Source organism: Anguilla rostrata, chromosome 12 (assembly GCF_018555375.3).
Source record: "Anguilla rostrata isolate EN2019 chromosome 12, ASM1855537v3, whole genome shotgun sequence".
Taxonomy (NCBI): Eukaryota; Metazoa; Chordata; class Actinopteri; order Anguilliformes; family Anguillidae; genus Anguilla; species Anguilla rostrata.
This window is the reverse complement of record NC_057944.1, coordinates 10,678,843-10,693,301: the sequence shown is the minus strand read 5'-3', so window position 1 is coordinate 10,693,301 and position 14,459 is coordinate 10,678,843. Positions and strand designations below refer to the sequence as shown.

Sequence of the window (14,459 nt, the reverse complement as noted above, 5' to 3'; positions counted from 1 at the left end):
GTCTCATCCGTCCTGTTTTGCCCCTGGGATCGGCAGGTGAGACAGCCGTACCCTCCGCCCGGGGTGTGGACCGGCGGGGTGGGATCGGAGCCGGTCACCGTGGAGACGCACCCAGTGCAGGAGACCACCTTCCACGTGCCTCCGCAGCAGCCCAAGGCGCTACACCCGCACCACCACCCCCACGCCCACCTCCACCACCACCCGCACGGGCCGGGCCTGGCCATGCGACCCCGCCCGCGCCTCTACAACTCCCCCACGAGCAGCGCCTCCACCCAGGACTCCATGGAGGTGGCGCACGGGCACCTGTCCATGACCTCCCTGTCTTCCTCCGCCTCCTCGTCCTCCACGTCCTCCTCTTCCACCGGGAACCAGGGCAACCAGGCCTACCAGAGCCGCCCCGTGGGCGCCCACGCCTTGGACCTGGGCCAGAACGGCGGCGGTGTGGGCATGGGCATGGGGCTGGGCGCCTTCACCAACCCCCGCCAAGAGACTGGCATGGCGGGGCACCAGGCGTTCCCGCTGGCCGCCAACGCGGGGACCGCCCACTACATCGCGGAGGCCCACCTGAGCATGAGGCAGGGGATGGACAGGGAGGAGTCTCCCATGACTGGCGTCTGCGTTCAGCCCAGCTCGGTGGCCAGCTCGTGACTAAGCTGACGATGGGTTTGTTGTTTTTTCCCCCCTCCCCCGCCCTCCCTCCTCCCTCCTACCCCCCCACCCACCCGTGTGTATTTTTCAAGGTGGTGTTTTTCAAAGAGAAGTGCATAGAGATCAAAATGCTGCTTACTTCAGAAGGGAGAGGGATCGCCGAGCCGCTACCGCAGTACACAGCCCTTTTTCATTCATCCGCCATCACTCCGTTCCTCCCTTATTTTGTCGGTCACGAGCAGAATAAGTAGACTTGCCGAGTGTGTACTTCGGGGGGAAAAAAGGACTACAGCACCCATCATCCATTTCACCAGTTATGACACGCCTGAATGAGATCCATCTCATTAGCGGCAAGCGCTCTGTGTCGGTACTACCTGTGGTTTAGACAGCGATTGCTGTTCAGCCGATTTGTCGTTGATCTCAGAATGCTGTTACATCCTCACACTTCAACCGGTTGAGTTCACATCGCATTACAGTGGCACCCAGTAGTTAACCCATTGCAGTTGTGTTCCCACAATCCCGTAGCGTGACGAGGAGGAAGGAAGCGCTCGCAGCGGCGGTGGCGTCGGTCCGGCGTTGCTCTTTGCAGGGGGGGGGGGCGGAGGCGGGGGCGCTTTGGGGGCGGAGCCGGACTCCCGGAGGGGGAAAGGGAGCGCGGACGCAGCGCTCTCCGGACGCCGGGCATGCTGGGACTCTCCGGGCCCCGTACCAAGGAGACGCACTGAAGAACAACCCCGGTGGTTGTCCGTCGCGGCCCAAACACTAGGGATGTCAGGCAGCGGCTGTCTATTCAGATAACCCTTTGGCCTTATGAGTATTGGATTCTGAACGGGGGAAAAAAAACTGGACTATTATTTGAATAATTATTCAAAAAAAAAGAAAAAGAAAGAAAGAAGCTTTCCTCTATTTTTATCTTTACACTGCCCTTAATTCTTTACTGAGAGAAGGAAATGACCGGGGGAAAGGGGTGTGTTTGAGAACGGTGATTTTAAGAGGCCTTTCTTTTAAAGATGTATCACTTTTTTTGTGGCCCCCCGCGATCGCGGGGGTCCCGGTAAGTTCACACGCGTGTCCTAAACACGCCGGCTCAAATAACCTGGAAGGTCACAGAACTAGAGAGGCGCGATAGATGGGAGTCTACGACTGTGGTCCGTCCTGCTACTGACATGCTTATTTCTCTTTGCTTACTTCCCCTCAGCATGTAGTTTCCCCACCCCCCACCCATCAGAGCATCTGCACAAAAGGTCCTCTTCATTTTGAACATTTAAAAATGCAGAAATTTTTACACGACTGCTTCTATCCCCCTCACAATTATGCTGTGAAGTATATAACAAAAAATGGTTTTTCCCCTTTGGGTAATTTATTGTACCAAAGCTGTTCTTTTTTTAGCACATAGATGTCTGTAACCAATAATGTAGCAGTTCTGCACTTTGACACAAGGTTTATCGAAAATGGCGTTCGTTTCCTCTTCACCCTTCCAACCGTCCGTACAAAATGGCTGTGCCACTTGCTTTAGTAGAAGCCCACGCTGTTTAACTCCATGCATTTTACTGTTAGCTGTATCCTGGATGTAATCGGTTGAATCAGTTTGCGCCCCCTCCCAAAAAAACAAAAACAAAAAAAAAATGAAACACAAATGTGGTCTATTTGTAGAACATTGTTTTTATGGGCAAGTGGAGGAACTGGCTGTTACTCTGCAGGCTCTGGAATTCCGTAATAATAATGGCTGACTAGTCCGGGCAAGAAGAACTACGCTGTAAATGAAATGCTGTGGTTTTATCAAGCCATTTTAAAGTCACTTTTTTTCAGTGCGAACTGGTGAATTTTAGAGAGAGTTCCTGAAGCCTCAAATAGACTTCCAGCGTACATCTTAGAATCTAGACACAGTTAAGATATCATTGAAGTTTAAAGACTATATGTCCAAAAACAGCTTGTTCCATGATGATGATGATGATGAAAGCCATTTTATCCTGAGCATGACCAGTGGTGACAAGTCCTGCATTAGAGCAATTTGCCACAGCCCACTGTTTAAATCCCCTGTACTTTTAAATACGTAATTGGTCATTTGCAACACTATAGCTCGAGAAGCCAGTGTCCTCCCGAATTTTCATAACATTTTATAAAGTCCAACTTCCAGCTTGACAGTTCTTAAGTTGGGAAATGGTAGGTTCTAAAAAGCCTGTCATGCAAAACTTAATCCACTCAGTTAACACGTCTGAAGAAAATATCTCCTTCGCTTATTTCCGAAAAGAAAACTGTGTCAATATGAGCTTGGTGATTCCACGCGGACCATTACAATAATGACCCATCCAGGAAGTTTAGGGACGTTAAACTACGTTAAGTTCTAATAATTCAAAACCTCCCCCCCTCCCTCCCTCCCTGTGACGGATTAGTATGTTTTAGCATACTACTGTTAAAAAAAATTTTAGTTTGATCATAGTCCTCGAATCAAGTTTGTAAATGCTGCCACAGACTTGCTTACGTACTACAGGGGGCGAATCTTGCATGGTGCGCTCACCCACAGAACACCACTTGGCTTGGCTGCCATTTCATGGGAAATGTATCAACAATTCACCATAGTTTTTGTGAGTAGTCAGGTCATTTTTCCTAGTTGAGAAATTAAAAAAAATAAAATAATAGTCTTGTGCTTCATACTACAATATTACAATTTTAAAAAGTAACAAAAAATTACAGCGTGAGGGATTTATGAACCTGAGCAACATTTTAAGGAGAAAGCTTATACTCAGATCGGCTCTTCAAGTATTAAGGTTTCACCCCTGCCTTTCTTCCCACACACACACACACACGTGCGCACACACACACACACACTCACACACACACACAAGATTTTAATAGTAAAAATAGAATTTATGTACCTATTTATATATATTATATATATATATTTTTAATAAAGGAAGTTAAGAACTCACCACATTTCTCCTGCTGGTATTTTGATTGCGTTGTTGTCAGTGTGGGTGCTATTCAGTGGAAGGAATTCTGTGACTTTTAGTTTACGGGGAAACGTTGCTTCCGGGCAAGTTGACAACGGCTGTACAATGTTCAAGTGTCGAGTTTTGAAACAGGAAAACACTAGACCTCCTTACCTTAAAAGTACTTCAGACAGGGTATTGCGTGTGCATGTTTCTCAATGAACCTGTTAGCCTTTTCTTTTCCGTTGTTGTTGTTTATAAAGAACTTAGTGCAAGCTTCAAACGTGGGGCCATTTTTACGTCCGATCATCGTACACTTATTTGGTGCGCACAACCATCTAGACTATGTATAGTCTGTGCTTTGTCGACTTCTTTGGCCACACGGTATAAAGAAATGTCAGATTCTTCATTCTTTTTCATTTTAAGAAGAAAAAAAAAGAAACTGCTCTTTGGATTTTTATTTTCTTTTTTCTTTCCGATATGCTTTGTCCCCCCCCCACCCCCCCCCCACCCCGGTCCGGTTTTGAATGGTTGACTACACGGTTTGGTTACAGGATGTCTGACCTGCACTGTAAAGCTGAACAGCATGGTATAAGGCGAAGCACCTGTGTCCACAGATCGTACGATCTAGTCAAGGCTTTGCTGTGTATATGATGATGCCCTTTGTATTATATTCAAGCAGTCTTATGTATGATATATAAAAAAGAAGTTAATTAACATGGTTTCGAGCCTTTACTGTGTCTGCTGTCTCTTTCTCTCTTAACTCTCACAATGCTTTTGGATAGAAAATGCCCAGGAAATCATAATCAGCAGAACACTGAGCAGGGAAAGATGTCATAGGCCATCTCCTTATGCAGCAAATAAAGCATTCACAGATTTTAACTTTGGACATTGGAGCATTATAAGGACCTGTTAAAGCCGACACTTAAATATTAGGAGGAATCCTGTTCCCTCAGCAAGTAGGAGTGTGGGGGGAGATCGGTAGAATATTGGTATCTGGCAAGTCTCAAAATCTTCAGAAATGTCAATGCCCCCCTGCACTTATTTTTAGTATTTATTTTATTGTTATTTTATAGAAGATTGATAAAGTGATCCAATTACCTGCAAGGACTCCCTGGAAAGTTCTCAATCATTTCCCATTTTTTATTTTTTCAAGTTTGATTTACTCAGCCTGTTCTAGTACTAGGGCTTTATCTTTTGAAATGAATTATTTTTAAGCTAACAGCTACCTCTTGATATCACTTAGTGTCTGTTTTAAATTCAAATTCCCTAAACCCAGTGCTACTGTGAAGTAATCTAGAACTCTCCAGAGCATGTGAAGACTGAAGTAGTGCTGTTCTTGAAACACTGTGCGCTACTTAGTTTTTAACCAATCAGAGACTGAAGATGCACAAAACAACGAGTGGCCAACTGTTGTGTGTCGTCAACGGTTTCTCTCTTCCCTGAAGTGCGGAAGTGCAAATACAGAGTAAATCTTCCCCTGAATCTGTTGTTCCATATCAGTGACAGTTTTGACTCACTACTTATTTCAAGAAGTGAAGTTGCTTTGGGCTGGAGTACATTTAGACAGATATCACTTAAGTCTAATAAGTGAATATAGTAAGGAAGTGAACATGAAAGCCCATTAGCCAAATGTATTGGGCCTCTGCCTTTTTAGGAGTGCTAGCAGTGCCTTTATCTGGGACATTGAGCAATAAAAAATGCAATTCCAGCCATAACCAGCAGATGGCAACAGTGTGGAACAGTGTTCTCAAATTGCATTCCCAACCAGTAGCAGCTAAGCGCTTGTTTAAATCCTTTGCCAAACAGAGATGGTTCCAGTTGCAATCTTTGTGTTGTATATGTGAGGCAGTAAGGGCCTCTAGTTGAATGGTAAGCATATGGTAAACGCATGAAGTGTGTAATGGATCTTTTGTACACTGTCCTTATTATGTGCGTTCAGACATGGTGTCATTTTGTGTTATATCGGTCGATGTGGAGGGGAAATTTAAAACTTTTAAAACGGCTTTGCTATGCAGTCAGCTACATTTGTTACAAAATAAGACTGTTTTGAAAGTGATAGGAGACACTCACCGGCCACTTTATTAGGTACACCTGTTCCTGCTCGTTAACGCAAATATCTAATCAGCCAATCACGTGACAGCAACTCAATGCATTTAGGCATGTAGACATGGTCAAGTTGATCTGCTGAAGTTCAAACCAAGCATCAGAATGGGGGGCTGGTTTGAGTGTGTCAGCTGATATAGTAGGATTTTCACCCACAACCATCTCTAGAGTTTACAGAGAATGGTCCGAAAGAGAGAGAAAATCAAGCGAGCGGCAGTTCTCTGGGCGAAAATATCTTGTTGATAGCAGAGGTCAGAGGAGAATGGCCAGACTGGTTCGAGCTGATAGAAAGGCAACAGTAACTCAAATAACCACTCGTTACAACCAAGGTATGCAGAAGAGCATCTCTGAACGCACAACATGTCGAACCTTGAAGCAGATGGGCTACAGCAGCAGAAGACCAACCCGGTACTAGCAAGGTGTACCTAATGAAGTGGCCGGTGAGTGTAAGTTTCATTCAGTGTCGTCATATCTTGTGCAATATACCGTTAGTCCACCAGAGTGTGCTCCACTGCACTATTTGTTATGACTATAATTGCATTGGGTCTTCCTTTTCCATGTAGACTCTAAAAAGGGCATTTAAACATTATCATGGAATAATATCTTCATTAATTATTAAAGTGAATATAGGTGACATTTATACCGAATTACTCACCAGTGCGTAATCGAACACTGTAAACGATAAAGATCTGGACAGCTGTTGCTTATCTGCATTGTGGAACAAAGCGAATCAAACTTATTTAAACATCTATTTATTGAAAAACTTACCACTATAATACTTTTTTGTTTTGTACAGTTAATGTGCTTTCATGTAAAGCATGCTTTCGTTCTGCTCGTGCACAGACGAACTGAAAATAACCGCTGCTGACTCGCGTGCGGATCTTAGGCACGCATCCCACGCCAGAGTTTACAGACTGTTCATCGTCATCCACCAACAAAACGGTCCGGGAAAACTAGTTATACGCATGTGCAATATGAATCTATTTGACAGAGGATATCATTAAAACAAGGAATACGGTTGATGAAGGTCATTTTGAAAATAAACAGAATATGAAGGAGCATTCAGGCTATATTTGGGTAAAAACTTTTTGTGGTTTAGATCACTCAGATTTCAGTGTCTAAAAAAATGCACATAATGCTGAATGAATATTGAAAAATGAACAATCATGAGAGACCAGAATTACAGGTAGACATTTCTATGGTTTGTGAGAAAAGTTGGTCATTTTATTTGCATTGTGCTGTGAAAGGATGTGGGAAAAATATATATTAATTAAAGACTGATACATAGCTCAGAATTCCAAAACTAACATAATTAGGACACTGAAACCAACAGTGAAATGACTCTCACGTTGTTACATGTATATCACGTATGTAGTCTCTGAAAATGTATTCTCCAGATCCGTAGGTTTTCACTGTGCTGTGAAGCAAAAAAGACTTGTAGATTTATTACATAAAACTTAGTGCTGATGTCAGTAGTATTTCTCATGAGAATAAGATTGTATACATAGAATAAGACTAATAAAAACAAACATACCATGTAAGAAAAACTAAATTGATTTTTGAGAGAAAAAAAAGAATTTACAGTGCATTGTGTGATTTTAAATCATGTATTTAAAAAAATGGCAGTTTATTCTGTTTACTTATTGAAAGCATAATAATCTGTCAATTGTGCCCTGTATGTCTGAGAGTTCAAAAGGGAATGCACGTAATGATCTGTCAGAGTACAAACCATCTTTTAGAGTATAAACCATCTGACAGAGCATGAACCAGCAGCCGGAGCATAAAATCATTTTACGATTATCCGATATGATTGTTTCTTTACACGTCCGGCTCCATTGTGATCCCAGGATAGCGCCCCTGAATTACAATCTTCCAGTGAATTCCGAACTGCAAATTACGACTCGGTTTCCCGAGTTCAAGCGGGGAAGGAGCTCATTTGAAAACTCATTAAATGAACGGTGTCGCCGCCATATTGCTCCGTTGTCTCAGTTTTACTCCCCACAGGGGAGGCTAATGTGAGACAAAATGATCTTCACTGGAACACGGAGAGATTAAAAGAAACTAAATTTCCGGCAAACCTGATAACCCAAACATTGCCAAATAAAACTTCTGCCAGTGCAGAACAGGGCAGAGGCTAAAGCATGTCCAAAAATGACTATATACTATTACAGTGAGCATAAATCTGACTAAATATATTTTACAGCAAATGTATAATTAGTATAATATTAATTTTCTGCAAAATGGAGAAATTCAGTTTACATGGAAACAGTGGGAATATTGTACTGCCAGCTTTAAAAACATGGACCAATCACAAGTCAGAGCCTATTTCTCTCAATATGGTTCAGCTCTTTCTTGAATGTTAGCTACGATTAAATTACATTCATTTTTGTACGCTCCAGCTGATTTTTACTGTGTATGTCCTCAATTTGCTATCAGTCTTTCATGCATTACTATCCTTTGAAATAAACGGAATCCCGTAAGCAATAACCCCCATAAATAAAGAGAGAAATGATAGCAGGAAGTATGTGAAGGCCTAGGTTAGCCTAGCCTCCTTATGGCACATATGGCAAACTGTGTGCAGAACACCTCTGCAGATAAACAGCTGGGTTCTATCAGTCGTATGGTAAACAGTATATAAAGTATTATTTTTTTTCAGGACATTTTCTTTTTTTATATCAATTTTTATTTGTTCCCACGAGTGAGTTATGAATCTCTTATAAAGAAATACTGAATCTCAAGTATTATCCATTATGTAGTAAGGAAAACAAAAATATATTGACCACAAAATGCAGTGATTGCTATGTAATCATATCTCATTATCTCCTAAGGTAGGTATTCTGTAGGATATCCTTGTTTGCAAATTATAGAGGAGTGTTAGAGATGCATGTAATCTATCGCAACATAGATGGAAGTATGAATGATTTGGAGAAGCATCTATTTTTGAGCTGTGAATAATGCACAGCTTAAAATAATTTTTTTTAAATGCCCTTTTATAAAGCATGTTGTGCTGGTATGGTGTCACTTTGCGTTATTAGCTAATTAGATACCCACCCCTTTTGTGCATACTACTTAACATGATATAATGCAATAAAAAAAACTAATTACAATGTCTCTCTTTGATCATTACCTCTATGGATGCCAAGTAGTGCAATGAACAAGTCGTGCAACATTTAACAACAAAAAACTAAAATAAATATGTACTTAAATATATTTGATTTTTAAATATGTGAATATGTATATAAAATTCAAATAAAAGCAACAGGAACATAACTAAAGAACTGAACAATTTACACATTAAAATAATGTCTTGATTGTCTCCCAGTGTATGTCTGGACATACAATTACAGGTAAGCTTCACAAAAAGTGTCTGGATGTGCGGCAACCAAATTGCAACATTTTACGTTTTTAGCATATTAAACTTATACACACAAAACCATTACTCCACTGTGAAATCTTTTTCTGGAAGGTTTTGCCACAATATACTAGTTTTGTTGCATGTAAGATCTGTGAAATACTCACAGAATACTTCATTCTGAAAAAGATTATCACTGCTACTCATTGTTCTGTTTTCCTTTCTCTGTGTGCTCTGAGCTTGGGCCCCAGCTTGGGCCTAATCACTAAAGGTGCACCGTCTGCTGCACTTTGGCCAATAGCTAACATGACAGAGGCCTTCTGGCAGTCATTTGGTGGCTTAAGAACAGTGTGACTTCAGCAATGGCTGTGCTTCTGAGTCAGGCAGGAATATGTCTAATTGATTCTTAGCAATAGTAAGTTTTTTTAAATAAACTGAGCCCACTTTTGCAGTTTTTTTCTCGCTCTCTCTTTCAAAGGACATATCCGTCCACTAGAAAACAAGACGATGTTCAGATTAACAATGTCCTGGTGGTGATGTAATTTATCAAGATGTATGGCTCTTCCCTACAGACGACAAGTCTGAACAGAGCATACGTAATGCATGGTTTTACTTTTCAAGGTGCCAGACTTCAACTTATTTGATTAATCTATACTGCTTAATTAGGATGAAATAGACATTTTGCTGTGAAATTGTTGAATCATAGATAGTTTTTACTAGACCTCAGTGCCTTATTTTTGCAGAGTACAGACAGAATTTTTTTCTTGTGCAGTTATATTGAAACCCACATGGCCATGCACAATTACAGAAAAGAGTCAAAGCTAAAAATAAACAAATAGAAGTGAAACTCCTTTTTCACAAAACACCTGTGGCTACATTCCAGACCTGGGTCAAATACATATTTGTTTTAGATTCAAATACTTTTCTGCGCTTTACTGATCTTGTCTGGTGTATTGGAACCAATGAAATACTCTCAGAAAGTGCAAACCCCGCCTCTTGGTCATATTGGCAGGCTCAATGACACCAGGCAAGATCAACAGAGCACAGAAAAGTATTTGAATCCAAAACAAATACGTATTTCAGCCAGGTCTGCTATATTCAAATAAACTCCCCATACCGTTCCGCTGAGAGAAACTTTAAAAGGTATGGCACAATGCCTCTGACCTTACAGGAGTCAAGTAAACGGCAGAAAGGTAGAAGCTGCGGCCTATAATGAAGTCATTGAATGCCTGAGGTGTAACAGGGACCTGGTCACCTGGTCACATGACCTGAGTGCAGTACAAAGCATCGTGCACAGCCAGAGTCAGACAAGATTATCCTCAGCTGTGTCTGCATTCAACACAGAGAATTCATGTCTTGCAAATTGATTGTATCTTCTTTTTTTTTTGCGGATATTATATAGAGCTGCAGCAGGTTTTGGTACATGCTTGTATTCATATTGTAAAAGCCATTGTAAAGATAATCCTCAACACTGCATACAGTGAGGCAGACACACAGAGCTGACCCTTTTGTCTTGTTGACTTAATATGAATTAACCTCACATTCTTTCACACATCTGCCACGACTGCCATTGGTTTGGAACAAATACTTCAGTATGTACAAAAAATACAAAGGCAAATTCTCTGGAGCATATATATATATATATGTATATATATATGCAAATATTTCATTTAAAAAAACAATTAAAATGCAGTCAATTGGTTAAAGAAAAAAAATATCAAAGCATGCGGTCACCCCAGTTTTCATGTCCTGCTGGCTTCATTTTTTCTTTGGGGTGGGGGCTGTCGGGGGGCAGAATGTCCCTGGGTCTGCTCTGCTTCATCTTAAGCATTTAGCTCGTACACCCCCCCCCTCCCCGCATGCTGATCTATTGTGCTGATGGTGGAGAGACCCCACAGCCCAGCCCAGCCCAGCCCAGCCCACCCCACTCTCAGCTCATACAAAGCTATTACAGTTTGGACTCCACGTTGCCGATGTCGCCGTTCCTCTCCGTCTTGTCCTCGTTACCGTGGGAGCCCCGGACGGCGGTCTCCGGCTGCGGTTTGGCCGTGTCGAACGCGGCGTGCTGGTTCAGCTTGCTGGCCAGGGACCAGGAGAGGGGCAGCCGGGCGCGCGCGGTCATTTCGGCCAGCTCCCGGGCGCTGCAGGCCGGGGTGTTGGTCTCGTACACATCGTGGAAGCTGTTGTAGTCCACCTCGTAGAAGCCGTCCTCCAGGGTCAGCACCGGCGTGAAGCGGTAGCCCCACTTGATCTCGCTCGTCACGTAGGAGCTCCGGGCCTGGCAGGTCATGCCTGCGGAGAGAGAGCGAAGGAGAGCGAACACCTGAGTCATCTCTAATCCGACATGAGCTCCATTTCACACACCAGAGAGACCGGAAAGCTTGGGGTGTCTCGTGGCGCAGCCTGTGGAGCACTGTCCACTTGCTCGTTACGAGCCACGACATTGGTGGTTCGAGTCCAACCGCGTGACCTTTGTCGCACGTCTCTCCTCCTCACCCTTCCTGTCTCTCTACACTGTCCTGTCCAATAAAGCTGGAAAGTTTAAAAGCACTGTGATTCTGACAGCACAACAATGACGATCTCAAAGAAGCTTTTATTTATTTCGATGTGACAGCCTAGACAACTTCAATTGTGGCTGACTTGGAAATGTCCAGTTAAAATCTTACAAAGGACATACATGACCGAAACACAAGTTAGCCACAAGGACTGAAGTTGCCAAATGCCGAGATAAGCAGTGTTGTGCAGTTTCATTGTCTTAAAGATGAGTAACAGAAATACTGAATGAAAGTAAGATGCCCACACAGGTTTTACAGTGCACATATTTCCCAGCAAATGTACATTTTCTACTGTCGATGTTGAGGATTGTGTTCGCTTTGTTAGGTAATGATCGAGAATGATCAGGTTTCGTACCAAGGCCATTATTTGCTCATCGTGGAGAGCATTTGAGACTAAAAATAAGATCAGCAGATGGCCGTGCGTTATGTTACGGGAATAATTCTGAACAGACTTCATCTGTGCTCTAAACACAAGGGAATAGTGAACAATAAAACTGCAGAGAACATTAAAAAGAAAATAAGAATATAAACTGACATAAAAGGTTAATGCTGAGCTTCAGTACCTGTTCTGCTGTTTAGTAGATTAATATAACCCTAACCCCATTCTACTGAGATGTGGGGACTCACATTAGCATGAAGGAATGACACATTTGAGAGACAACCAGAAAAACATAACATTTTAATCATTTGATATTAGCCAAATGAAAAATTATTAAATTAGAATCCATTTATAAAGCAGCCAATATGCTTTATATTATATGGATATTATACATTATGGATATGTTCCAAATATATGCAGATTATTGAATGAGGAAATTACATTCATGAGTCATACAAAATATTGCTGTACTGTATGTACAATAATTCTGTAGTAAGGCTGAATATAGAAAGAAAAAAATGAAATGAAATTGTGGCAGGGCTCGGTTTGCGGGAGGAATTCAGGGCAATTAGAGGACCACGCCTACTACACAGGATCTGGGCAAAAACAGTACACTAAAACAACAAAGACAAAATAAATGAAATTATTCACGGTCACTTTTCAGCCTTTTCCGCAGCCTGTACGTTCTCGCTCTCTCACTTTCTCTTGCCATTGTGGGGATCTTGGTCTCAGCCTACTGTGGAAAAAAGCACTAATCCTGGACTGATTCGTAACATCATCCAGGTGTGCCCCTACTTAACCAGTAGGCGTGTTCCTCTAATTGCCCCGAATTCCTCCTGCAAACCGAGCCCTGTCACAGAAATGTTGAAGCCCAACCGAGCAGCTGGTGTTTCAGCGTAGCAGCATGGTGTTGTGTGTTCTCTGCTCAACGCTTTCAGCAGACCGGCTGTATTCTACATAGTGCCCCTAGCTGCAAACTGTGGCAGAGCTTGGTTTGTGAGGGAGTATCGGGGCAATTGGAAGACCACGCCTACTGGGTAAGTAGGGGCACACACCTGGATATAATTATGAATCAGTCCATGGTTTAAAAGTACGTTTTCCCAGTTGGTGTCTGAGATCGGGGATGAAGTATCCATCCGAGAGAGCGTAAATGAATGGGAAGTGGGCTGAAAAGCTTTCGGTTTTTGTTAAATTATTTTGCTTTTGTTATTTTAATTTGTTGTTTTAGTTCATTGTTTTTGCCTGGAACCCATGAGGGGGAAGGGTGAAGGTGTTAGTTTATTTTATTTCGTGTTTGAGTTGGTGCGCGCTCTCTCCATGCGGCAACCAATAGTGTTTCCCGAAACTGCCACATCTCCCTCCCAGGGGTGTCCTACTGGCGTGACACAGACGTTTCACCTTTGAATTTGGGCCACATATGTAGAACAAATACAGGTAAATGTCACATCTGCATTAGTATTGATGTCAATGATTCATTTTAGAGGAAGATTTTCCTAAAAGTAACTTTATTTAACAATTAAATAATTCCTTTTAGGATCCTAGTTTGGACAGATCTTATCCAACTACATGGGTGATGGGCATGCAAGTGCTCCACAGGTGAAGCTAAATTTACATGCAATTTTAGCAGATAAAATTGTAATATGCAATGCATTATTACAGACTCAATAAAAACTGTTCTTGCAAATTTCACTTTAAATATAAAACCACACTTGCAGTTTTGGTGTACGCGCTTCTGAAATGCAGTGCTTTGTCTGAAAAAGGCCACATGCTTGAGACAAAAATGTACTTTCCATGTTTTGGTTATTCTTTGAAACAATATATTAAAGACATTTGTGAAAGGCAATGCAAACCTGAATATTCTCACAGGCAAACCAAAGCCATTAGCAGAATCATGTTGTTGTTGAAGTATTTAAGAAATTCAATACCCATGAAAACTATGTGAAAGGTTTAGAATGTCTAGTATATGCTCAGTTATACAATGTTTTTAAGAGAAGCTGATTGAAAGGGGAGCATTTGGCTATAAACTGAAGAAATAATGACACATGGTTCAACCTATCTGCCGGGGAAAAAAAAGTGGAGACCGCTTCCATTTACTCAGCTGTACTTCCAGCGAGAAACCCTTTCAGCTCTCATAAAATATTGAGCCCGGGGTCATTATGCTCAGTGAACACCTTTCGGTGACCTGCTTTCCCTGTGTGGAAAGAGAGAGTCATGTGTACGTCAGTCTAATGTACAGTAGGCACGCCAAGCTGTGTGTGTTTCCTATTTAAGCTCACAACCTTTTTTTCCACATGAATTTTCACAGACTGTAAGCTTACATTTGGATCCAGTTTGCTGATGCCACGGACATCACTACAACCCATCCCCTCCATATTCTCACCCACACTCACACCCACCCTCTGACAGTTCTCCCACCTTATCCTCTAGATAAATCCAAAACATAAGATACATTTCCAAGCCCAGCAAGCAAAAGTCGTAATATTAATGTC

The 14,459-nt window shown here is 42.2% G+C and overlaps 2 protein-coding genes and 1 long non-coding RNA gene across 5 annotated transcripts in view; 2 read left to right on the top strand and 1 right to left on the bottom strand.

Moving 5' to 3' along the window:
* LOC135236028 (dual specificity tyrosine-phosphorylation-regulated kinase 1A-like) overlaps positions 1-4,295 on the top strand; it is a 32,146-nt gene extending 27,851 nt beyond the window's left edge. Inside the window, exon 11 of the mRNA XM_064302169.1 lies at positions 37-4,295. Coding sequence (XP_064158239.1) covers positions 37-648 — 612 coding nt within the window. The 3' untranslated portion in view covers positions 649-4,295. The remainder of the gene's footprint in view (positions 1-36) is intronic.
* A 2,582-nt stretch (positions 4,296-6,877) lies between these two features.
* The window catches only part of LOC135236030 (G protein-activated inward rectifier potassium channel 2-like), a 34,049-nt gene continuing 26,467 nt past the window's right edge, over positions 6,878-14,459 (bottom strand). For both annotated transcript variants that reach the window (XM_064302175.1, XM_064302176.1), the window contains exon 4: positions 6,878-11,328. In XM_064302175.1, the coding sequence (XP_064158245.1) occupies positions 10,985-11,328 (344 nt within the window). In that variant the 3' untranslated portion in view covers positions 6,878-10,984. The remainder of the gene's footprint in view (positions 11,329-14,459) is intronic.
* The window catches only part of LOC135236031 (uncharacterized), a 42,040-nt gene continuing 40,419 nt past the window's right edge, over positions 12,839-14,459 (top strand). Inside the window, exon 1 of one of the 2 annotated variants that reach the window (XR_010324494.1) lies at positions 12,839-13,007. This is a non-coding gene — a long non-coding RNA (uncharacterized LOC135236031). Of the gene's footprint in view, positions 13,405-14,459 lie in introns of both variants that reach the window. The other variant, XR_010324495.1, reaches the window with a different exon arrangement.